Source organism: Tachysurus vachellii, chromosome 19 (genome assembly GCF_030014155.1).
Source record: "Tachysurus vachellii isolate PV-2020 chromosome 19, HZAU_Pvac_v1, whole genome shotgun sequence".
Classification (NCBI taxonomy): Eukaryota; Metazoa; Chordata; class Actinopteri; order Siluriformes; family Bagridae; genus Tachysurus; species Tachysurus vachellii.
The window spans coordinates 7,409,618-7,435,487 of record NC_083478.1 but is presented as its reverse complement, the minus strand read 5'-3'; the positions used below and the strand labels follow the sequence as shown (position 1 = coordinate 7,435,487).

General features: G+C 37.7%; 3 protein-coding genes across 6 annotated transcripts; 1 reads left to right on the top strand and 2 right to left on the bottom strand.

The window, feature by feature from the left end:
- Nucleotides 1–1,132: 1,132 nt before the first annotated feature.
- Nucleotides 1,133–4,369, bottom strand: sike1 (suppressor of IKBKE 1). The gene is made up of 5 exons (XM_060894595.1): nucleotides 3,915–4,369; nucleotides 3,396–3,501; nucleotides 3,123–3,265; nucleotides 2,725–2,838; nucleotides 1,133–2,433 (listed from the first exon to the last, which is right to left on the bottom strand). The coding sequence occupies exons 1-5, from the start codon at nucleotides 4,071–4,073 to the stop codon at nucleotides 2,314–2,316; spliced, it is 642 nt and encodes a 213-aa protein (XP_060750578.1). The 5' UTR covers nucleotides 4,074–4,369; the 3' UTR covers nucleotides 1,133–2,313.
- Nucleotides 4,370–5,548: 1,179 nt separating this feature from the next.
- si:ch211-197l9.2 (protein SOGA1) lies at nucleotides 5,549–15,669 on the bottom strand. The gene is made up of 10 exons (XM_060894974.1): nucleotides 15,002–15,669; nucleotides 13,855–14,079; nucleotides 12,165–12,323; nucleotides 10,071–10,148; nucleotides 8,878–9,969; nucleotides 8,524–8,634; nucleotides 8,231–8,383; nucleotides 7,791–8,018; nucleotides 6,122–7,477; nucleotides 5,549–5,887 (listed from the first exon to the last, which is right to left on the bottom strand). Exons 1-10 carry the CDS (start codon nucleotides 15,542–15,544, stop codon nucleotides 5,735–5,737), a joined length of 4,098 nt encoding a protein of 1,365 aa, XP_060750957.1. The 5' UTR covers nucleotides 15,545–15,669; the 3' UTR covers nucleotides 5,549–5,734.
- Nucleotides 15,670–16,751: 1,082 nt separating this feature from the next.
- On the top strand, nucleotides 16,752–25,634 carry osbpl2a (oxysterol binding protein-like 2a). 4 transcript variants are annotated; one of them, XM_060893860.1, is made up of 14 exons: nucleotides 16,752–16,839; nucleotides 18,834–18,940; nucleotides 19,033–19,144; nucleotides 19,228–19,303; nucleotides 19,429–19,563; nucleotides 19,644–19,741; nucleotides 19,841–20,023; nucleotides 20,138–20,245; nucleotides 20,422–20,511; nucleotides 21,170–21,293; nucleotides 22,525–22,650; nucleotides 22,968–23,091; nucleotides 23,195–23,285; nucleotides 23,374–25,634. In XM_060893860.1, exons 2-14 carry the CDS (start codon nucleotides 18,904–18,906, stop codon nucleotides 23,474–23,476), a joined length of 1,407 nt encoding a protein of 468 aa, XP_060749843.1. In that variant the 5' UTR covers nucleotides 16,752–16,839; nucleotides 18,834–18,903; the 3' UTR covers nucleotides 23,477–25,634. The 4 variants fall into 4 exon arrangements, with proteins under 4 accessions (XP_060749843.1, XP_060749844.1, XP_060749846.1 ...); XM_060893861.1 differs by having other exon boundaries at nucleotides 16,754–16,851; XM_060893863.1 differs by having other exon boundaries at nucleotides 16,766–16,846.
- Nucleotides 25,635–25,870: the final 236 nt, after the last annotated feature.

Genomic DNA, 25,870 nt, shown 5'->3' with positions numbered 1-25,870 from the left:
TGTGCATGGAGAACTTTAGCTAGATGATAGCACACATTGCATCTTTGTGACCTGACTGATTAGAGCTGTTTTGGTGGCACAAGGAGGACCTACATTGTATTAGCCAAGTGTTTTAATATTACAGGTTATCAGAGTATGACAGATCTACACAGAGGTCTACACTCAGGGAAAAAAGTATTAAAAGTCACCTGGGTGTTAAAAAGTTTTGTACATGTATTATTCACCTGGAAAGAAAAATGAAGACATTTTTATTGTACATGTAAGATTTTATTTGGACAATAATTGCTTTTTAGAATAAAGCTTTACATGTAGATTATATGGAATAGTAAAGTTTAGAATCCTGAAAGTGTATAGAGAAGTCATTCATTCTGAAGTAAGGAATATTGTCTTCCCGCTGCTTTACAAATGCACTCTTGGTGATATATTGTCCACTCATCAATGCTTTGCAACCAAAAGTGTGATGACTCTTTAGTGTAAAATGAGACTCCAGTACTTAACTACAAAGCTATAAATCTTTTTATATGTACTGAGAAAGGCAGCTTTTAGAAGTAATATGCATACTAATATTTTAAGTATACATACTTAATGTGCATACTAGTTTTATGTATGCATAATTAATTGGCATAATAACCATTGACATGTCTGAGTTGGTAGATTTTTTTCTGCATGTTATTATAAAAATATTTTTTTATGCTGATTAAATGTATTTATTGATCTTACTGATGTTAAAACAGTACTGAGAGAGAAGCACTCAAAATGCTTAATGAGCCTTTTTAAAGCCTTTTTTTTCCATACAGTTTAATGATTTAGTATTGACTGAATACTTATATTACATACTAATTTTTAGTATGCATACACATTTTGAAAACATTTTTCAAAAACACATACTTATTTTTCACATCTCTAAAAAAAAAAAGGGGGGGAGGGGGGTGTAACTTGCAACTCTTTGCCATGTTCACTGAGGGAATCAGCCATACAGGACTTTCTGCTGAATAGCAGACATTTGGCCTTTTTTTAAGCATTCTGCTAGAAGAACATAATCTTTAAAGTGGTGTCCTGCAAATTTGTGAAACATTTATCAAGACAAGAAGCATTTTGGATTTCAATAAACTTCAGAATGCTTTTGGAATGGTTATCAAGTTACCACACTTTATTTTTTTAATTATGTTTGACATTTTTATTTAAATAAAAAAAATATATAATGCAACAACCTAATATTTGGACATTCACAGCACCCAATGCTTAAATCTTGATCTTTACTCAACATTATATATAAATCAGTGTCTGGACAACCCAGCACCATTTTCACCCTCAATCTGTTTTGGATTATTAAAGTGTAAATTAATATAATAATTTATAAAAAAAAATAAAAAAGGAGGGATTGTGTTTGTTGAAGCAAAAATATATATATATATATATATATATATATATAATTGTGCAGAACCAAGACGTCTGTGGAATTGCATGGCCAAACATTTTACCAGACTTATAAATGAAATAGAGGAAATACATTTATTTGAATAAACACTGCAGGCCATTCAGAAACACATATACAAAAAAGCGAATAAGTGTCTTGCAAAAGTATTTTACTTGGTTACTATCCAGAGACTTTTTTTGGTGAAAATATATTTTCAGGCTAAAATCAGGTAATAGAAGTGAGAGATAATTTTTGTAAAATGAACAATACACCTGCAAACATATTCAGCTCTAATACGCTGACTGGATGCCTCAGAATCTTTTATTAAACTCTGCACTTTTAGGGATCTTTCGGATAATTGTTTCAGGTAGTGGCTTGTTAATCGTCATCGTAGGTCACTAATCTCACTAATAGTGTCCTCAAAAATTTGTATTGGCTCCTTTCACCTCTTTTCCTAAATATGAATAAACACAGTGTGGGAGGAATAATGAAGATTTTTTAGTTAAAATGCCAAGAGGATTGTCAAAAGTGCACTAGACAGAAAGATAATTCAGTAATGATTCAGCCTAAGAATCAATGTGCAGTGGGATTGAATACTTTTGCAAGGCACTCTATGTTGAGGTCAATTTCAGGTTGCATGAGGATTTCAATTTGTTATAGATTTGTCTTCTTTTTAAACAGATGGAGGCTGAGCGTCTTTCCTGAGACAGAAAACAACATTCCCTCTAAAACTCTATTCAGTGGGTAAGAAAATTCCAGGTTACACTGAGACCAGTCAGTAAGACCAAAAAGCCACAACACACATGTACATCAACAGGTGACCTGAGAGCGTTCAACATACATTGCACTGAACTGTAGGCATAAAGCAGAGCAACGTTTCATGTCTTCAGACATCATCACTCCTTATCAATAACTTTGGGTTTGGGCTCGGTCTCTGGTTTGCTTGCCTCTTCTTGCTGTGGTTTTAACACAGTCTTACTGATAGCCAAGAGGTCATGCAGCTCCTTGTTTTCGATCTGAAGAAAGAAAAAAAAATGGAAGAAGTTTCATAAGAACAAACAGCAGCTGGCAGGACAGTACTGAAAACTAAGAAGGAGGGAACTGTAGTCATGGTAACAGGCAAAAAAAAAAGGCTCAAAGCATGATCAAATCGCACCTGCCTTTGTAACCCTGCAATACTTCTCTGCAGGAAATACAAACCAAGAATTTGCGAACTGTAAGGGTCCGGTTCAGAACCAGTTTCCTGACCTAACATTAGCGCAATATAAGTGCAAAGCTGCATAGAGGAATCAGACATGGTTCTGCACCTCCAGCTGAGCCAGTCTCTCTTTCACAGAACAGTAGTGCTGGTCATCCACTTGTACAGCTCTGCGCATTACCTGGCCCATCTCACAAATCCGCTCCAGCTTGCTCTGCATCTCCTAGGCAAATCACAAGAACGAGTTCAGTAAGTGTTCGCAGGATGGTACAAAAGTCTAATTATTAAAAACCATGTTGTAAACCAGTTCATTTCTAAACCATAAAAAATGTGCACTTATATAACAAAAGATGTAGACAATAATTATAATTGTGTTTTAGAGTTTATATATTATTAGTAGTAGTATTAATTACCATATGGATAATAAGTAACTGGGGAAAAAACTGAAAAATGAAATAAAACAGTTCTTTGTATCAGATGCATCATTTTTTGAGCAGAAAAATGTACCTTGGCATGATCCTCATGAAGGCTGAGCACAGGTTTGGTATCCATCTCCTTCTTTTCCATCATCAGCTGCAGCATTTGTTTCCGATATCGGCCCATAATCAACTCCAGAGCATACTGGTGCTCTTCCAAAGAAAGCCAAAGCTCTGTGGAATACATGAATAAATCACACTAAGCAAATGTTTAAAACTAGTGTCCAAAATGTAAAATGTACCAGGCATCTGAAAGCACGTTATCAGAAATGTCGATTAGATATAAGGGAATTCGGTACTGTGCCTTTGTTCTCTTGCTGAAGTTCCTTGATTTGGGTGTTCTCTTGTGTCAAGAGAATGTGTGGTTTGGATTTAGACAGCTCCTGATATCCTGGAATTGTTTCCATGTACTGAGAAAAAAAATGTTAAGCTGTTACGGAAATGAATTATAGCTTATTGAGTATTATTTCTTATAGCTTATTGAAGCCAGGCAGTGTTTAATTCCAGTCACAGGGAATAGAGTTTAACAGCCTTTCCCATTTAACACATTTTAAAGAGAAATTAAGCAATTCTAAGCCATTTTAAAGTCTATTTTGTCCAAAATATTATTCATATCACTATTTTATGACTTCCAAGTGAGATACAATCTAAGCGTAAGAACATAGCCAATGAAGACGGATGATGTACTTAAGATGCTGAACAACTCAACTTTGACTGGGACAGAAACATAACCAGTGAATTCAGCTCATGTGACACCTGTATGCTTACACTAGCATCAAAATCAGCCCCCTGATTGTGTGTGTTAAAAAAAAAAGAGGATTACCTTGTCAGGAAGAGCATTTCCGACTTCCTTCATGCAATGTATTCTCTGGCTGAGAACACTGGACTGCTCGATAAGACTTTCGGCTGCTGTGTCGTGATCTTTTAATCGTTCCAGCAAAGTCCGAGCATCAGACAACACCTTTTCCAGGGTACAGGACATCGCTATACTTATCTGAAGTACAAATTAAGCCGTACTTATACCCATAAATTGTGTAAACCGATGTCTGGAACACGTATCTAGCTAGTTGTTGTAAACACTGATGACTAGCTAGCTAGCAAGTAACTAAAATATTGAATTGTCTAGAGATGTTAGCTACATCGTATTCTCTGCCTTCGGTCTTAGACTGAAATATACATTTTATTGAGTTGACCGACTGCCGATATAATAGCAAACAACCCCCATAAAAACAGCAACAAACCAGACTTTTAACTTGATCTTAAGCTAAAGATGGGCGCGCATTTCTGACGTATTTCCGGTTTCCTGTTGCCCAGGTTTTTGAGCTTCAGTGTATAAGCTCAAGTAATATAAATGTTTATTCGTCGTCACAGAAAAAAGTAGTTAGGAATTAAAAAATATGCTCATTAGTTTTTAATTTAGGTTTAAATTATGCTCATAAAGGTTTGATAACATAATTTCATACCTTCTGAATAAACTTCTGTGCCTTTTTTAAGCCAATACAGACAAGAACATACTCTGAACTCAAGGGGTGAAACAGAAGCAAATGATTTATTGCTATAAGATTAACTAGATTTTTACACAATATGGCATGTAGAAATGAATAGTTTATTAAATAACTAAACTTATCCAGATCAGAGTCAAAGGTTAAATGGAGCCAGTCCCATGAGTGCTGTGTGTGAGGTGGAAATACACTCTGGAAGGGACACCAGTCCCACACATGGCAGCGTGCACACACACTCACAGACATGGCACCATGCACACAAACACAGTCACACACATGACACCGTGCGCACACACACTCACAGACATGGCACCGTGCACACACACTCACACACATGGCACCATGCACACACACACACTAACAGACATGGCACCGTGCACACACACTCACAGACATGGCACCGTGCACACACGCACACACTCACAGACATTGCACCGTTCACACACATGGCACCGGGCACACACACTCACAGACATGGCATCATGCACACACACTCGCACACACTCACACACATGGCACTATGTACACACACACACTCACACACACTCACAGACATGGCACCGTGCACATATGAGACAATACTAGAGACTGTGGACATTTTTAGGCTTTGTGTCATCAACCCTCTGTAATGTCTTGTAATATTAAGTTATCTACAGTATATACAACAATATAAACCAACACTTGGTTGTCATGTGCCATACTTATCTAGTTAATTAATAATTAAATAAATACATGTAATATCCCCTTTGTATACATTTGATATCCCCTTGTAATAAGCACCCCATAAGAAGAAAAAGCCAGTGATATATGAGAGATATTTATTTGCAGAATTTATATATAGACACTGTAAAACTGTTTACTGTTAATGCTTTTAACAGTCAATTTCAGCAGAGAGTATATATTAAGGTGTATAAAAATTCAAAGACATAAACACTTTTTTACATCCTGGCTGTAATACATAGAAAAAAGAAAACAAACCTGTATATATACTGCATTAAAAGCTGTTGATACACCAGCAGTAATCTGGTTAGTATTAATATAAGTCTTCAGAATAATTGTATATGGTCTGAAAACATCCAATTGACACATTTAAATGTTAGCTGGTCCACTTCTTCAGTATCCTTTCAGCTGTTTATTGGTATCAGTGTGCATGGTGATGCCACCCCAGATTCCCTTTCCCACCAGCTGTTGTGGGCCGGAGCTTACAGTGGTTGTGGGTGTGACGAAGGTTGGTACGAGACACTCGAGCGAAGCAGGAAGCTAGAGATCGAGAGCTACATCCACAGGGGGCATCCTTGTAGGGAAAAGATTTTGTGACAAAAATAAATGATAGAAAAACATTTAACGTTAAGTACACACATCTAAATTCTTTTGGCAGCACCGTGTTAAAAAGTAAAAAACTGCTGATGAGGGATCAGAAATGCAGAACTAGACACAAAGTTTAATAATTACAATTCATAAAAATACATACTTTAAAATTCCCTGGTATTTTATATTTAGTACTCCTTATATAGTTAATGTTACCTACCTCCAAAGCAGCAGGTCCAAAACCCTTGTGCTTACTCATCGGTGTCTTGGTCTGGTTTGGACACTGACCCTGTGTTTGTGTCTGGGTTGTTTGTGGCACATCCTTTCTACCCTGTTTCATAAATCTATGATTAACAATTCTAGTGACACTGTCATTCCTGCCCAGTGGAACTGTGGGAATCCGAGAAGGAGGAGCTTCAGTTTTCTTTAATCTTGCTGAATTTGCATGATCCCTGCGTATATCCTGTACTTTTTCCCCTCCTTGATTTGGTGGATTTGGTTTCTCTCCACGACCACACACATTGCGGAAAAATTCTTGAACCAGACCATACTTGTGGATCCCTGCAGTCCTACGGCCAGCAGGCTTCTCACTGTTACCCCTAAATGTTGAATTGGGTTTCTTGTTGCTAGAACTGCAATGAGGAAGGCCCCATATTCTATGTTCTTTAGGGGGCTCCAACCTCGAGGAACTGGTCAGAGATGATGATGAGGACAAGGAAGCTGACTTAAAAGAATAAGAGGAATTTGTGGTGTTGGAGGAAGAAGAGCTGGAGGAAAAAGGGGATGAGTGTCTTCGTTGTTGTTTAGGTGAAGTTGAGCAAGATAGAGACTTTTCGAATGGCCCAGGCATCCTCTCTGGAGAAGATGAAATATTGTGTGAGTGGGCAGACACAAATGATGTGACCCTGGGTGACCGGGGTCTGCTTGCCGACACACTTAGATAGATATCAGTCTGAAGTCCAACACTATTCACTTGTGACTGAGTATGAGTCTGGGTTCCTATACTGTTTACTCCAACAGTGAGGCTACCTGAGATACTCTTTCTTCTCTGTTCAAGCGCACTAGCTGTCATTTCTTTCATGTCATCACTCAGATTTTCTGAGACTTCCCATCCACTGAAGGGTAAGCAGGGTGAAGATGAAACACCAGGAGACTGGAAATCAGAAGATGAATTCGATCTAATAACAGCAAATGGACTCTGGTCTATTGTGGTCTGGCACTGAATAGGTAAGCTACCCTGCCAGGTATCACAGACATTCATTTCATTTATACGTTTAGAGTGGTGGCAGTGTGGTGCCTTATTCTCCTGTTTCATTTCACATATATCTTCATCTTTGAATGGCACAGCACTTAGAAGAATCCTGCGAGTTGATGGGGGACTATAGTATATACGGATGTCTGTTTTCTCTGGGGCAGTGTGGCTCTTTTTTGCTGTTGTCTGCTTTAGATTCAGACCGGAGAAACTGGGAGGCATGATGGGATAGTCCCAGGTCTTCCATGGATCTTCTCTGTCTACCAAAGCTGCATCTTGGCTGAGGTATATCCAATTTTTCTTGGTACTCTTGATTACATGAGACTGAAAGTTAATTATACATCTTCAGTCAAATTAATTTTCTTCATTGTAAACACATGAGCAATGTAAATTAAGTTTTGCATGAAGAAAACACTACCATAAGTCACTAAAACACCATCCTAGCTGTCTACTGTAACTGTCTTACAAGGTCTACAAGGCCAGAGAGTGAGTAACATGGTGTTTTACACTTTACAGCACATATTAGATATAATAATCATTGGTGTTAGATATGTACGTGGAAAAACTGCATACAGTGCAAGATGGTTTCATGCACAAAAACAGAAAATTATATTTATAATAGCAAACATGAATTTACCTCAGTGTCCGTGTTTTGCTTGCCCCAGTCCAGATGAGCTTCACTTAGGTATGTTAGGAGATCCCGAGGTTTGCAGTTCCAGTTGCGCTCACATATTTTCAGTTGTCTAGTCACATCAATAACTGCAGCGTGGGACTCGTCTAAAAGGTTCTGCAGTTCTTCAAAATAATCCTTCTGCAGTTCCATCTTTGGTTCTGGGGAATCCTTTGTGTCAGTTGTATCCTCCAGCTGTGTGTATTAGAAAACACACAAAACATTAACTGTGCACTTCAAATACATTTAAACTCATTTAACCTCATTTAAATGTAGCCTGGTACAAAGCAATGGAATCGGTTCAAATTTCTTCCGGATAAGAAAACAGTCAATTTTTTTTACAATCAGAAAAAACAAGACACAAGATATGCGAGTTTGGAAGTATTCTTATCTCTTTCCCTACTTACAAGGCTCCTGAGCTGTGTACACTCGACTGTCCACGCTTCTTTAGCTTCTGCAAACTGTTGTGCAATGTGCTGGCCAGTGCGGTATTCCTCCTGCAGCTCACAACATAGGTCCTGCAATGCTGCCTTCAGATCTGAGAGAAGTGCACTGCTCACCTGGGGAGATTATTTGACTAGAATAATAAATGCCTGCTGTATCAATCATACTCAATACATGCAAAACATGCATTTTCAACATATCAAATCACCATGCTTACACAAATGCTGTTCTTCTAAAACGTTTTCTGCTAAAATACCTGCTTGTGGCACTTTTCAGGAGGTTTTGCTTCTTCAGATGTGTTGCAAGTTTTCTTTGATCCCAATAATTCAGCTTTGATTTGAGGATAAAGATCCTTCTGAAAGTCCATCTTAACATGAAATGTGGTTAAACAATTAGTATATTAACAAATTGAGCAAATAATCATCTTAGCATACTGTTTCTGGATCCTTAGACAAAGAAACACTATTACTCTCAAGGGACACAGGACTCACTTTTACCAAAGACACAAATATGGTATTATTCTTCTGATTTCCATAGTCGTCAATTACATAATTAAAAGCTCCAACGTTCACACTGCCACAAAAAATATTCTCAGTAAATATAGCATTACCTTAAACAGGTTCTTGTCTTCTTTAGATGGTCTCTCCCCTTGGCGCCATTTCTGGAGGAACCAGCGGAGTTGTACTGTGAGAAGCTCAAGACTAGGCTGGTTACTGGTCTGCTTCTCATTGCTGCTGGAATAGCAGAGCTTTTTCTCAGCATGACCTGGCTGTGATGCTTGTTGAACTGTTTCCAGCACCTTTTCTGGATTTGTATATTGACCAGTTTCTCCAGGCACAGAATTTTTCAGAACATCTATCTTCGAAACAAAGGTCTGTAGCACCTCCAGTAGCACCTCCAGTTCACTGGTCAGGGGATTCATCATGGGATCCAAAACCCATGGATTATTCAGGCAATGAGAATCAACCTCAATTTTGCTGAGGATGGGGTGGCTAGATTTTTGGTTAGACATTGGTAAGACACCATTTTTTGCTGGTTGGATTAGGAACTGGATAATTGATCTAACTAACATAGCCTGGTCACGGACTGCAAACAGGGCTTCTAGGTCCTTCCTGCTAGCAGTACAACTCTGCTCTTTTTCTGCATTCTCAGCGCTTTCAATTTGATCTTGAGGATGGTTTGTTTCAACGTCCACTGGCTCCTCCCTTAAGATGTGACTTAATAGACAGTTCTCTACTTCTGCTACACCCATTGACTGTACATTGTCTTCAGCCTCTGGAATCCTTTTATGTGTAAAACTATTGGCCTCTTTCCCTAGAGACAAAGCTAGACATTTCTCTCTGCCTTCTATAACCTCTTCTTCCTCTTCCTGGCCCCATCCAGCTCTTTCTCGCATTTCATTCATCTCTGCCCTCAGCCCTCGGTTCTCCACCTCCAGTTCTACAATCCGTCGGCTCAGCAGCGTAGCTTCTTCTTCCACCAGACGAAGATGAACTTTGACCTCTGCTTCACGTGTGTGGGCAGAGTTAATGGTCCCTTCTACAGCCTGAGATACATCAACATCACCATAAAGCAGCCTGTACTTGCATAATTCTTCTCGCATGACCTCACATTCTGCAGCCATCTTAGTGAGCTTCTTGCACATAAGTGCTGATTCCTCTTTGGCAAAATGGAGCTGGCATTTCAAATCAGCACTGTCATCCTATTAAACAAAGAAATGTTTAATTTCAATATAATATGTTTAGTATAGCAATTCTGTTTTACAGCATACATTATCATTGGAATGTAAAACACTGAATTCACCTGTGGAGAAATCTTCTTATCACACTTGCTCCCAGTAGATCTCAAACTTCTCCTCTTTAGAGAATTTTGTGATAACATCTATAGGGGAATTTAGCAATGTTTATTCATTTATTATGTATTTATGTATCGTAAATCAAGCCTTGCACTGGTCCACTAAGGTATAATTAATGTACAGTTAATGTTTCCATCAGCACTGAATGAAGCATTTGTAATTCAATGTTTGCACTGGTACAATATTATAATGCACTTTCACAGTTAATATTTCTTTTTGCACCAATGCACCCAGGCAAATGCTCCTTGTACGTGTAAAACCCAAAGTACGTGGAAATAAAGTTGATTCTAATTCTGAATAAATGAAAGAAAAACAACTTGTACATATATGAAGGTAAAGAACATCCACAAATCTTTTCATAGATACACAGTGTGTGCTTTTGCCATTTTGGAAAGTTTGAACTTTAGTGCACTGCTGCACACACTACTGCATTGCTAATGAAAAGCATGCACTTATACATAAACACCCCCTAAGTAGGTGCATGTGTGTCTAAACCTGATCTTAACTACATAAAGAACTTCTGTTTTGTACAACAGTGTCAGTTATTAAGTCTAACCAGAGGTATTTTGTTAATTTAAGACAGTTAATTCAAGGTATCTTAGCTTGCTAATAAAATAATGAACAGAATGTAAATTTGCTTCTTATGGTCTTGGGAAGACATGCACTGGCAATGTTGTACACTAATACACTATTGAAAACACAATCTTTTTTTACTGTAGGCCATTCAAAGGGGTAGTTAGTTTCAAAGTTTTGACTCTAGGTACAATATTGAGTTTTCATGAAGTCCAGAATAAAGGCCTGGATTCATTACAGCAAGCTATGCATGCATGCTGCTCTGGGTATGACAAGAATCTTATCATTAGTCTCTTTGTCTCCTGCTCTGTCTGACTGTTTCGCTAGTGTTTAGGTAATTACTGCATGCTAAAGCAAAACACCTAGAAGTACAAATAGCCTCAGTTGTGTCTACATTCCCAGTGGATATTATAGCATACTTAAATACATAAATAAAACCATTGACCCAAAAGTAAACAAATAAAAATATATATATTTCTTTACAAAATCCATGAAAATCTTCCTTCCTTTTGATGATTCCCTCAAAACTGGCTTTAACAAAAGCATGTGTTTAGTGTAATAGAAGATAGCTGTTGCAGTAGAAACAACTGTCCGCAACCATAAATCAATATTTATTTGCATTAAACATAAACAGATTAAACAGAGGCATCATAATTTTTTGTGATTTTTATTGATTGCTGCTGAGTTGACTTGAGAGCTGGATAATCTGTTTGTGACTGATTTGCTCAGCTCATGAGGATCAGAGAAGGACAGCAGCTGTTTGAGATGAGCGACCTGATCCTAGCTGCCGCTATCCACTTCTAAGCACTGAATCCTGGATTAAACTTTGAATCAGTGCTGCTACAATCAATCCCCAGCCTCTGGATCAAATTGTTATTTTGAATATAGATCATTTTCAATAAAAGACACAGGGATGACTATTTTAGATAGCACATCTTTTTTGTTCTACGTAGCACCATGGTCCTGGAGAAACATTGTCGCATTTCACTATGTACTGCATCAGTGACTTGACTTAACTTGAAATGGGTAACTGAAAGTTAAGGTGCACATTAATCCCCTGCTCTCTGTGGTAGCAGACAAGGACTTCCTTCTCTTCCTTGCAGATTAATGTCTAGAAAATTACCTTCTCCATTTTAACATCTTTTCTATACTTCCACCTCTCTTTTTCTTTCCCTGCACCCACAAGTGAGAATGACAGCTGTGCTTTGAATCCTATCCCTCAGTTCTCATAGTGCTCTGCCTTGCCCAGAGAGTCAGCTGTTCGTCACACCCTTCATACACATAGTCGAGGTCAAGGCCGGACTGACACCCTAACCTTCTGAGAGAGGAGGAGGATGGGTGTACAAACTTTAAGGGGAACATTTAAAACACTTGTTCTAATCCATTTTTGTACTACATAGAAAATATTTCAAAAATACACTATCTATTCATGCAAAGAAACAGGTACAAAGAATTTTCTGTTTCTGTACCTCTCTAGATTTGTTCATTTCTGCCTGCAGGACCTGCTTTGCCACCTCCAGATTCTGGACCTGCTCCCGCAGCTCTTCGTTTTCCCACTCCAGCTGCAAGTTTTTCTTTTGCACTGCCTCAAGCTCAGTGTGCAAGCGCAGGGACACACTTTTTGCTACCTGAAAGAGGACAAATTATATTAAATTAGTGCAATAGACAACACAAACCAACACAAACCTCCTTCATGGAAAAATGCTCCTCATGTTGCTCAACTCCCTTGAGCAAAAATATGAATGTACTCTATTCAACACAAGGTTTCAATGACCTGATGTACTACAGTTAATTTAAGAGGTTAGTGTTATGAAAATAACATGTGAAACCTCTCCAATGGCAATACCAAGGCTAAAAGTTTCATGTGACTACACCATGATATTCAGTATGGGGTTTTGCTCTGTGCTGGTGATTGCTGGTTTAAAGATCAGTAATGTACTGCAACCAAAGAACAGCACTGTATTGCTTTTCACTGTTTATAGAGTATGGTTAGTGTCTGTGGCCAGAAATCACAAGTGATGCACTTTAAGAGAGAACCCCATTGAGACAGCTCTAATGTGAAAGCTAACGTGAAAGACACATACATCCAACTGTTCCAGACTGCACAAAACATACTGGGGTATCTATTTCTCATACATGTCTCTAAAATAGATTGCTCATGGACATGCCCAGTGTGAACACAGACAGCTGCCAATAGATTTCCTCCACTGATGCTGCTGGCCTTGATATATATCCTCTCTTTTTGACTTTTTGTGTGTCTTTTATTCTATTCTCTCAGGTCCCAGACGCATAAAAATCTAATTTTTTTTATAAACAAATTGGTTACTGAGGAGATGTTAGAAGCTTGTTGAGTTTTTAAAGATCAAAGATTGTATGCCTACAAAGAATAAAGAGTTTAAAACCAAAATTCTTTCACAGTATGGGACAATCTTCAAGGAAAGTGCATACTGATGTGGACTACCCCTGCTGTGTTGATTAGCTTTTAATGTTCCTGCACTACTCTCTTCTCCTGATTGGCTGATGAGTTTAAACCAAAAAATGCTTGTGTTGTGAGTGGTCTGCCACAAAACAGCAGCTGGCAAGCAGAACACACAGGATTTTTCCCTCTGTTTTACCGTAAAACATATTTGAACCACATCCAAAAAGGAAAGCCTCCCACTACACACTCTATAATGAAATATCAGGCATGTCTGTATAAACCTGAATATCCTTGCACTGAAATAGTATCATTGCCAAAATCTTTAGTAAAGCTTTTAGTACTGTGGGCCTGTCCTGTTGAGAAAAAAAAATTAAACGAGACCATACTGAATCACAAAGCCCTGATTCATTTGCGAAGGCCCACAGAGAAACACTTAGATTGTCTATCATTGTATAAACTTAGCACATGCCCTGAACTGATGAGTGGTGTGGACTGGCATCCTTCATATTGTTTTTTCTGTGAAAGGAAGTTACTCGTTAAATCACAAGTTAATGTGAGGAAAGTCTATGACTAAATGGACTGACTAAATTACACATTGAAAATATATGATACAATAAAAGGAATGCTTGATCTTCCCAGAAACATTATGATGCATCATGAGATGCATGCTGAAGATCCAAGATGTTAGGACCTTCACACATTTACTTTACCTCCTAACAGTCTGTGCTAAGAATACTAACCTGGACATCATGCTCCAGAGTGCGGATAAGCTCGCTGTCCACCTGGCCGGTCTGGGCAACACGCAGGCTACGTCTCTCGGCCTTGCGAAGGCGATACTGCAAGATGCGACACGTCTTGTTGGCCTGTTCCAGCTGCTGTTTGAACTCATGTAGCTGGTACATATCCTCCTCCATATAGAGGTCCCTCATCTCCAGCATCTCCGAGCGTAGCTCGTCCAACTCGTCCTGAATGAAAAGTAAATCTTGATACTACACACACTATGGCTTCATTAACTATCTAAATTTTAACAATGTAACTCATACTGTTTATATTATATACTTTTCTAATTATAAGAATCCTGTTATATCATTAACAATAAGAAAGAAGGCAAAAAATTTTTTGTATGTGAATTGTCTGCTCTTTTAACAGACATCTTCACATGCAAATAGAGCAAAAAAAATACTATATAGCAGTTACATTTAACTTAGTCATATAGGGATGCAGATTTAAGGTCTCATGGTGCATTAGGTGCAACAGGGCGCTTATGGACTAGGGCATATGCAAATCAGCAAATATGCAAATAGGGCAAATCAGAAATGAGCATTCCATGACAGACCTTTTCAGCTTGAAAAATTCTTTAGAGCTGCTAGCGTCCTTTAAAAGCTAATCACAGTAATCACATCACCTCCTGTTTGACCTTGTCCTTGTGCTTCATGTCAGGGGCAGTAAGAGATGATGGGACAGTTAAACAGTATTAAAGGTTCTTTTAAAGAGAGAGTAAATCCTAAATCCTTCTGAACATGTCACATGCAATTTGCTCCCATTATTTAGCAATGGTTCCATCTATATAACCTTAAACTTAAAAGACACTCATCATGCTTGCATACATGCTTGTCTCAAACCATAAATTGATGGTTTGTAAATATGTCTTTCACTAGGAGATTGAATGTAGTGCATCTTTAACAGTAATAAATGTAAGAACCTTAAAGACCACAGTCCTTTCACTCACATGTCAAAGATATTGAAGGTATAAGATCATCACCATTAAAGTTACCGTCCATGTCTCAAATAATTGTACAGTTTAGTAAGAAGACTATTTACCATTTTAATTGAATAAGAAACTTAGTTTATAACATATATAACATACCAAGCTTTTCCTAATCGTACCTTTAAATAATCATTTTCTGATCGTAAGTCGTCGATCTCCCTCAGCAGGTCATCATGCGTTCTGTCCCCTCTGAGCTCTAAACAGTACACAGAGGTGAAGTAGTCTCTGTTTCTCACTTTTACACCATGTGCTGGTGTCAGGGTGCCTTTAGGAAAGTCACATTCGATCATATCGGCTACTTTCCCTCCCCAACACTCTGTTCTCTCTGCATCTGCACCTACGTTGTCTATTTCACAGTTGTTGGTCTGTTTGTCTGCTCTGTTTTCCTCGGAAGTGCAATCGGACGTCTCTGAGCTGCTATCCGACTTTCCCTGGGAGTCTTTACTCAAACCATCACCTGCGCTGGAAGCCTCTGAAACTGTCCTGAGTTTGTTTCGACTCTTCACTGAGCCTGGAGCCAATCGCCTGGCTTTCTCATAGCGTTTCATTTCCTTTCGGCTGCTGCTCGGGTCCCGCTTTGGTTTTGAATGCGCGTCTATAGGTTTGCTTGGGTTCATCTTGAACGCTTCTGCTAAAATTGCCTCGACTTTTGTTTTCGTCATACGAGACACACTGTGAAAATCAAAGAAGCAGTAATAGCTTGACAAATTAAAAAAAAGTTAAGCAATTGATTCTCTGTCTATATTTTTAAACAGAGGCGCATAAAACCGAATGGTGACTATGCGCGCAAAGAACTAGACGCGCGGTTACACCAAGTTCAGCACACCCATTTTTGCAGGCGAAATAACTCTAACCAGGTCCTTTTCAAGTGTGTGTGTGTGTGTGTGTGTGTGTGTGTGTGTGTGTGTGTGTGTGTGTGTGTGTGTGTGTGTGTGTGTGTGTGTGTTGTGTTGAGCAGTGAGCAGTTTTGAATGTAGATCTACCCGCCTCCTTTGGGATTATTCTCTCTCTCTCTCTCTCTCTCTCTCTCTCTCTCTCTCTCTCTCTCTCTGTCTCTCTCAAACGCCCAACTTGGCATTTTATGGTCTATGGAAAAACACGATCTATTTTATTTCTTTCACGTTCACATTTTGTCAGTTTGATGAATGTATAATTTTACATTTTAAATTTCATACTTTTTTTTTCTAATTGTGCAGAAGCTAAATGGGCCAGATGGAGCTTAATTTTCTTTGAGTATCCTGAATACAGATACTTACACTAGAATTTTGGACATGAGGTGGAGACTGGACCATCGTAGCAGTCCATCGCAGGGCACCACACACACACACGCACTCACACTCACACACACACTCACACACACACACACTCACACACACACACACACACACACACACACACACACACACACACACACACACAATTTTGGAAATATGTTTTACTGCAGCACATTTGTCCATAATTATTGGGCTGTTAAATCCTATTTTGTAGCCTGTCCAATGTTTTGGTTTGAACATTTCACACAGCCTAAGCCTATTAAACATGTACTTATATTTAGACTATAGGCTATACTAAGAGTTATTATACAGTAGGTGGCCGTAAGTGGAAGAGACCATTGGTTACTTTACTTGTCAGTCCAACGCCCTCTTGGGCTGCACTTGGATAATAAAAGCTGCTATGGAGTCCAGACCTTCTGCCATTAGTTTGAAGGTCTGGCTACGTGAGACTACAGTGCATATAAATAACACATCCATACCTTTTTAGTACCTCCCGTTTATGTTGCGTCAAAATTCTTCCTATTTGGACGTGACTGTCAATCATTAATAAATCCGCCCCTTTCCGCAAGCCTATAGGCTCCGTCACCTGTCAATCATCTTGTCCTTGCGCAATAATGCCCGCCTTTATGTTAGTCTTCCAAACTGGACGCTCGTTCTCTTTGTACTGATGGAATGAAAACAAGGTATTAGGTGATGTAAGGTATTTTTGTATGTATATGTTTTACTCGTAGATCCAACGTGTAAACGTCCTGTCAAGAACGTAAATATGTCTATTCTAGCGTGTTAGTGTTCGGTAACCTGTCCTATCAGGCTGTGTGTACGTAGGTGGTTAGCTTAGCTACCGTTAGCTAAGACAGCAACGTCAACGTTACTCAGCTAGCTGACTAGCCTAATTAGCTGCCTTTTAACGGTACAAAATTATAGTCTCGATACCGAGCTATTCCGATATGCCAAGTAGGCTCTGTTTGTCAACTAAAAGCATTCATTATATCTCCAAATTATGACAAACCTGACACTAGGTAGCATGTTAGCCTGCGGTGTTATTGACGGTTGTTATGCAGCCTGTGGTGTAAGTCAACACTTAGTTATGTCACAGAGATAGACTGATCCTATATAGCTACGTTAAAATGTTGAGTTGTTATTAAACGTGTGCATCCAATTCATAAAAATGTGTTCTTCACAAAGATGTGTGAAGCAACTGGGTGAGTTGCAGAAAAGTTTGAGGTGTGTTCAGGTTAGATATGGTGGAGGCAAAAAGTTAGACATGAGCACACTAATACTACTATTAATACTACTAATATTACACGTTGATTTAAATCGACATGAGCCAGATATGATTTAATAAAAACCTAATAGATCTTGCATGAGTCTGATTTGAGGTCAGAGTAGCCTACATACTGTATACTGATTCATATGGTCGTAGCCACCTTACACAGCACATCAGCTATCAGTCTGTACATGGACCTGTTTCTCTTTTTATTGTTTTGTAATGTAATGTGAAATGCATGTCATATACCCTAAACATACATTTGATATACACTGTATATACACTGTTTCAGAAAGAATGCAACATTAAATGCATGTATGTATATATGCATACATATATGTATAATTTTAATGTTTGTGTCAGCTGTTTCCAAGGAAAGGACCTTTTGATTTTTGGATAGTATTTCATGACCTGATTCTCACTGTCATCCTGTTATCTAACACAAACACACACAGACACACACAGTTTATAAGGTGCCATTGTTGTCACTAAATACTGAGAGGACAAGTTTGTTTGCCCATAGTGATGACCTGTTTCTCATCTGAACCACTGTTATGTATGTGAGTATGGTTATGAAAACCAGTTGGATGTAGCTTAGATTAGCCGCATACTTTTGGAGAACTGCCTTTTTTCCCCGGTAAATGATTGATATACTGTTGCACAGACTTTCTGTGCCTGCATATTGTTATTAAACCTTATGATGTTTTGATGCAAGCCATTGTTTAAAGTTTATTTACCTGAATATCAGCCATATTAAGAATGAGATTTTGTGTTGTCTATTTGTTTTATTTATTTTAATAAAATGTAAGGCTGTAATTCCAACAAATACGCAGATAAAAAAGATCTTAAACCCATGGTGGTCCGTGTGTGTGTGTGTGTGTGTGTGTGTGTGTGTGTGTGTGTGTGTTAATTAGTAAAACCACTAAAACCTGTTACCATATTAAACATGCTTTTCAGAGCTATTAAATTGTAAGTAAAGACAAAGGACAGTAAATAAATGATTTCAAAATCTTAGAACGGTCAAAGAGCCACGGTTTGACTCGAGCTAAAACATTAACCTTCACAAGCCAGTTTATAATTGACACATGACTTTCAGGCACAGGGACTAGCACTGGCAATACAAAAGGCATTGATCACATGCATCGTTCACACATTATTTGTAAGCTACTTTGGATAAAAGCCTTTACCAAATAAATAAATGTTAAAAACACTTTGGTTACTGTGTCCCATCATTAGCCTTTTGTACATAATCACGCACCGAATGCCTCAATTATTTCTTTCCTCAGCATTATAACTCATAGCAATTAGCATTTCCATGTGATCGCTGTGTATGCAGCATTTCTCTTTGAATATGCCAGCACAGTTCCTACATGAGCAACTCCTCATTTCTCCATGCTGTATTTTTTTTAGGGCTCATTCAGACTGCAGCTTTGAAGGAACGATGCTCTCTCACTGACGACACCATAACTAACTGTCCGTCATGAACAGCGAAGAGGAGTTTTATGATGCAGAGACAGGTGGGAATGGTGGATTGTAGTGAATACTTTAGTTACAGTCACTATATTTCTTCTCTTGTAATCCTTTTCATCCTCTTCTACCACTCTCATAGGTTTGGAATCAGATGACTCCTGTGAAGTCAGCTTTAAAGATGCTTCTGGATTTGAGAGCAAACAGGCATCTAATGGCTGTTTGCGATCAGAGAATGGAGTGTGGAAACAAAGGTATGTTGCAAATTCTTAGGAAGTCAACGTGCAAAAAGGGGATGTATTTCTATTACATATGTGTCTTTCTGTGTCCTATGCAGGACAACCCTCCCTGCCCCTATGTTCTCCAGACATGACTTTAGTATTTGGGGCTTCTTGAAGAAATGCATTGGCATGGTATGAAGAATAAACATTTTGAATAATGTAGATCATGTTTTTTTTAGTCTGTAGCACTAAGGTTAATACGAATAAAAGGAATTAATCACAAAGGTGATGATTTATAACTTTTTTTGGCTGTGCAGGAGCTGTCCAAAATAACTATGCCGGTGGTTTTTAATGAGCCACTGAGCTTTCTTCAGAGACTTACAGAATACATGGAACACACTTACCTCATTCAAAAAGCTTGCACATTATCTGATTCTATAGATCGTATGCAGGTAAGCGTTGTTATAGTACTATAAATTATTTTCAGATGAATTATAATGTTGGTACTGAGCTCTTGGCTTTTGTTTGTTAGCTTGTTGCTGCATTTGCTGTGTCTGCTGTGGCCTCACAGTGGGACAGAACTGGAAAACCTTTTAACCCTTTACTGGGAGAGACCTATGAGCTCACAAGGTAAGCCAATCTCAGTTATGTTTATCTACCACAGCTTAGCTTCTATTTAAAAGTCTAACTCAGACTTAATGTCAACTTTCTGCTGATTTGTGGTTTTAGGGAAGATGATGGATATCGGTTAATCTCGGAACAGGTTAGCCACCATCCTCCAATCAGTGCTTTTCACAGTGAATCACTCAGCCAGGACTTTCACTTTCATGGCTCGATTTATCCCAAACTGAAATTTTGGGGCAAAAGCGTAGAGGCGGAACCCAAAGGAACTATGACACTAGAGCTGTCCAAGTAAGTAGCCTATATGTGTAATTAACAGCCCTTATATAATATATAATGCAGTATTTCTGATGTTTTACATTATTTAATAATACAACATTTTTGGCATGCATGTTTTGTTCATAGGCACAAAGAGGCATACACTTGGACAAACCCTATGTGCTGTGTGCACAATGTCATCATAGGCAAATTGTGGATTGAACAATATGGAACAGTAGAAATCATCAACCACAGGTAATGTGTCTGTCTGTCCCTCAGAGACTGGCCAAATTGTAATTTGCCCTATTTGAAAAGCAGTAATTTCATTGAATTATGTTTTGCTTTAGATTACCAAACAGGATTGGTTGTGTCCTTTTGACTATTCTGTATGTAGATAAATATTCTATTGTTCTGTCTCTTTATGGCTGAAGCACTGGGGACAAATGTGTACTCAATTTTAAGCCTTGCGGTATGTTTGGCAAAGAACTGCACCGGGTAGAAGGCCATATCCAGGACAAGAGGTGAGATGACACTACTATGAAATGTCAGGCCATGCAGTTCACAGAGTTTTTTTTTTTTTTTACCATCACACTGGTAATATGATTTTCTACATTTTTATGTCACTTTTACATTTAAATCTGTATTACATACACTAATGAGCCCAAACATTATGACCACTTATTGGTGGTATATATATTTTAGAAGAACAAGTGAACAGTTGGTTCTCGTAGGAGACATTGGGAAAATGGGCAAATCATGAACTAATGGCAGGGTGTTGAGTGTTCAAGGCTCATCGATGCCTGAGGGCAACAGAGGCTATTGTGTCTGGTCCAAACAACTATAAGGGCTAATGTGGCACAAACAATCAGAGACAATTTTAATGAGGTTATTGAAGGAATGTGTTGCAACACACAATATACAGTAATTCTGCTGCAGACCAGTCAGTGTGCTCATGTCCACCATCAAAATATGCTTACATTGTGCACATGTGTAACTGGAATTGGATGGACTATGGGAAGAAGCCATGCAGGTGGAGGGAATGTGGGCAGCAATGTTTTGGGCCATCAATGTAAACTAAAAGTGTTCTGTTATTCTTTTTCAAGACATCATCCATTTACTAATGTTTCAGAATAAGTCTATAATTATTAATCAAATTAATTTTTATTTATTATGACACAGTAAGAAGAAGCGGCACATTATCTATGGAAAGTGGACAGAATGCCTGTATGCCATAGATCCAAAAGTCTATGAAGCAAACAAGAAGACAGAAAAGAAGAGTGGAGATTCTAAGAAACACAAGCAGGTAAAGACAGTATTTTATGCACTGAATAATGATGCACATGTTTAAAAAATATATGATGATGTATGTCAGTTGTTATTATTATTATTATTATTATTATTATTATTATTATTGTCCGTAGGCTGTCACTTTTTTTTTTCAAGTTTAAATGAATTGTCACACAATTTATTTAAAAGTATTTGTATACCCACTTCTTAAAAACATTCTTTTCAGTATTTTAACAACCCATACAATGTCACACTCAAAAATACATGTGACTTACAATTCATTGTTGTTTTAACAACTGTAAAATGCTGCAAATTTTATTCAGTGAAAGTACCAAAGTCTGGTATGTTTGCACAGTAGCCCTATGATGAAAACGTCTTCCTGAATTCAAAATGTGAACACTGCCTTCTACAGCAGCCGCAGTCTTCATCTTCCATAGCCTCATCTGAACCAAAAAACAGAATAGCAGTCCAACTTAATTTCTGATATTGTATGCTAAAAAAAACAACCTATCATTTTAAACAGGATCAAGCTAGGCTCTCTTTTTATTTACAATAATGCGAGATTTTGTGCTTGTTGCTGCTCCAGTTGTCTGTGCTCTGTCTGACTTTCTGCTGCCTCGTTGGGCTGGCAAGTCGATAGGTGAAATGTAAGATGTTTTTACAAAGTCAAACAGCCCAAAATACTTCTATGGGGTTGTAATTGTCTGCAAAAGGCAGCTCCGCTACTTGCTTAAGTTACTGATTGGTAAAGAGGGCATTTAAAACTTTTAGGGCACCCACTGCAGGATCAGTTGCTAAACAACAAAATTAAAAGCTGTCTGATGCACTTAATGGGCAGATTATTCTTTGAATATGAATTTTTCATGTCATGTTTGAACTGATGTTTGAACATTAGTTAAAAAGTGAGAGTAAAAATAGTCTGATTTTTATGTCTTTGTAAATAGTGCAGTCATTATCAGTTTAAAGCAAGTGTCTTGTTCATCACAACTTGTATAGGTTTTTTTAATGATGAAGTCTTGATTCTGGATCTGTGTGCAGTTCTACTTGACTAATGTACAATTCTTCATTTTTAAGCAAATTCAGTTACCTTTGAGAAATTTTCTTTTATATTTAGTTTAGTAAAACACATTTCTATAATATTGTGCACTATATACTCTGGGATTTTTAGTGCTTGCATAACTCCAGAGTGAGAGGATGTATATAGTTTCAAATGGACAGCGTATTAGACAGTGTGTGTTTGCTTTAAGGAACTGAATACCGGTAGTGGTGCTGATGATGCTGATGAAATGCCCGAGGTTCAGGAGACGGTCACTATGATACCTGGCAGTACATTACTTTGGAGAATAACTCCACGACCTGCACACTCAACTCAGGTAACTTCAGTTCTGTCTTTTCTTCTCCCATTGCAGAGATGTTCAGCTTTTATTATTTTTGGAGGGCATGTACTGTATATACACACACATTTATGTAGACTTTAAAATTTTGCCTTAATATACATTATATCTAACAGGATTTCTGCTTAAACGTGACTTCATTATATGTATGTTTAAATACTGAGTCTGGTATATATGAAAACATTTGTTAAAATTAATTGCAAGAGATTAAACTTTCATACCGTATCTCTGGACACATGTAGAAAAGGGTCTTATTTACTTTTGCCTATGTTTCTGTCCCCTGCATTCCCATTTAGATGTATAATTTCACCAGCTTTGCCATGATGCTAAATGAACTGGCTCCTAGCATGGAGGGAGTCATAGCACCTACAGACTGCCGCCTTCGACCAGACATAAGAGCAATGGAAAATGGAGACATAGGTAAATACTGTTCTGAGTTCTGCTTTTCTTAAATTTATTTACTAATCAGGCCATTGCTATGGTTATTTTATCCCTTTTTTTTTTAACCATTCTTATGATTCAGACACTGCAAGTCAAGAGAAGGAAAGGCTGGAGGAGAAGCAGAGAGCTGCACGTAGAGAACGTGCTAAAGATGAGGAGGAGTGGTCCACGAGGTAAAGTCTAATCCCACTATTAGAACCTATAGACACTTTGTGCTACTTGAATTGAACATGTTTTATATACAGACCTTTCCTTTTCTAGATGGTTTCAGCAGAGCACAAATCCTTATACAGGAACCTCAGACTGGATCTACACCGGTGGTTACTTTGACAGAAAGTACTCTGACCTACCTGATATCTACTGAATGGCTGGGAAAAAAACAAGGGGTTTGGTATACCTCTGATCTCACCATCACCTGGTCCTTATCATTTATCTACTCGCAAAAAGCCTTTATTTTTTATATTTTATTTTATTTTTTTCAACTATCAAAATGTGAGACATAGATGAATGGTTTACTGAACTGAGTAACAAAGCTTCTTCTTCCTACATTACAGCCAAATCTTTATACTGGAAACCTGAAACCCGGAACTCAATATGACTGAATTTATTTAATTTTTTGAAATGTAAGAAATGCAGTATGTTCTTCTCCCATGGCATTTACTTTTATAGTAAAACAATGGGTAAGGCTAAGTACATTTATAGTTAATAATGCACAAATTTTTGCCCACCTTATTTCATGCTTGTTATACTCAGGTGTTTAATGGGTACATAGTATTACTGATGGCAGTACTGCATTAACAGCAATGGAGATTTCTGAGACTTTTAGCTATTTATGATCAGGCTAATGCAACTATATTATTACTATGATAGCAAATGTCTTGTCTTCTGTAAGTGTTAGCAACACTTTGGATTTCCAGTAAAACGATTACTGCATTTAGAATTCATTTAATAGATTCACTAGATGAGTGATTAATATATCCAGAAGTAATAAGTCCCATTAGGATCTTTCAGGCAGAACTTCTGTTTGTCTCTACTGATACACAGGAGTTTATTAAAAGTTGCATGTTCATTCCTCACACGCATGCTTTATGACTAGTCAAGTATAAAAGCTGCTTATCGACCATGTTTACTTTATAAATTAAGAGTTTTTATGGTATGGAAACTAGTTAACACGTTTCAACAGCAGATAAGTCTGGTGTATTTCTACCATGAGGATTTTCAGTTGATTATGGTTGCCAAAGTGACTCTAATTTTGTGGAAATTAAAGCCATAAAACTCATCAGGACTGCTTGTGTGTGTTTAGACAGTCTTACACACACTTATGCACAGGCTTCATTTAAAAGAAATGGGTGCTATATATGTTTTCAGCACTAGTTACTAAAAATGTTTTTCCTTAACATATAATCAAAATGTACAAAGTACTTAACTGCTGCTTGGTAGAGCCTGAACAAAACATGTTTTATCACTAGCATGTATGTGTGCTCCTGAAAGAAAAGAAAAAAAAAAAGGTAAACGGGAATGGTGTACTACAACGAGGGTTTTATCTCATACTGTGCATCTCTCCCTTTCCTACTCTCTTACACACAAACACATGAAATAATGAGAGATGAACTAATCTATGCAAACATTCACCAGAATGTAAATTATATCTTCTAAAGATGTGGATATGACATCCTCTTGCAACTCTACTGAGAACGATTGGTATATTCCACTGGAGTCCAGCTTTGCAAACAAAGGGCTGGTGTTTTTGTCCCATCTGAATGACTGTATACTCACAGTCTTGGTTCTACCCAGCTTATGTCACACATTGTCACTTTATAGCTTGAGAAACCTTTTTTTTTATCCCACACTGGCCACTTGTAAAGATTGAAATTTACTGAGTGTTTGCTTAGATTTGTAAACCATTTTTGTAACCCACCTATACATGTTCCATGTTATTGCAATGTCCATTACCTGAGCCTACATGGTAGAAGTAGGCCATTCAGTATATTATTGCAGGTTCCAAAATGAACAATTTGTAATCAATCATATATTGTACTTTTCTGTAATAAGTGATGGTTAAATCATTGTATTATATAAATATAATTCTAGAATATTGTTAATCATCAGCCTTAAAGTAACAGTCATAAAGGCCACTGATATAATGTGAAATTAATAAGGTTAATGTTACAGTGAACATGTGCCAGGTCACACTGTGCAACTACATAAGGCAAACATTTTCCATATGGTAAGTGAAGCAGATGGAAGCATGTTATTAACAAACAACACTATGTGATGGTGTTGTTTTATAGATTGAAATCATATGTGGGTTCCACTGCATCACAAACAGAATACGCCAAATGACCTATGTAGGTTTTATATAGTTGCAATTAATATTACTTTTCTTATATATTTTATATAGATCATATTAATTGCCAATTGCAACACTTAGGTTGTCTAACATCGTGAGTCTGGTCTGTCATAACTTAGCAATATTAAATGTAAAATAGCTAATGCAATTCAATAAATTTCAGTGAATACTATTATTGTGTGTACCTTTGCTTTATTTATAGCATAGTGAAGTTTCTAAACTCTTTCTCTCTACTGTTAAGTGCAAACATTAACATTAGCAGAGAGGATCAGAATAAAACTTTAATGCAGGATAACAATATATTGCTGTACGAAGGCAACTCAAGATAATTACAAAGAAAAAGCAGCACAAGTGAAGAAAAAATAGATTGAACATAAGACAAATATGGTAAATAATTATGAAGGATAA

Bases quoted from the DNA above. Each gene is read 5' to 3' on its own strand.
- sike1 (XM_060894595.1), bottom strand. From the start codon at position 4,073: ATGTCCTGTACCCTGGAAAAGGTGTTGTCTGATGCTCGGACTTTGCTG. The intron at 3,502-3,914 runs GTAATCCTCTTT...TTTTTTTCTCAG, and splicing joins GAAATGCTCTTCCTGACAAG to TACATGGAAACAATTCCAGG. The intron at 2,839-3,122 runs GTACATTTTTCT...TGATTTGCCTAG, and splicing joins TTCATGAGGATCATGCCAAG to GAGATGCAGAGCAAGCTGGA.
- si:ch211-197l9.2 (XM_060894974.1), bottom strand. From the start codon at position 15,544: ATGACGAAAACAAAAGTCGAGGCAATTTTAGCAGAAGCGTTCAAGATG. The intron at 12,324-13,854 runs GTTAGTATTCTT...GTCCTCTTTCAG, and splicing joins CTCTGGAGCATGATGTCCAG to GTAGCAAAAAGTGTGTCCCT. The intron at 8,019-8,230 runs GTAAGTAGGGAA...TAATACACACAG, and splicing joins GTACACAGCTCAGGAGCCTT to CTGGAGGATACAACTGACAC.
- osbpl2a (XM_060893860.1), top strand. From the start codon at position 18,904: ATGAACAGCGAAGAGGAGTTTTATGATGCAGAGACAG. The intron at 19,145-19,227 runs GTATGTTGCAAA...TGTCCTATGCAG, and splicing joins AATGGAGTGTGGAAACAAAG to GACAACCCTCCCTGCCCCTA. The intron at 20,512-21,169 runs GTGAGATGACAC...ATTATGACACAG, and splicing joins GGCCATATCCAGGACAAGAG to TAAGAAGAAGCGGCACATTA.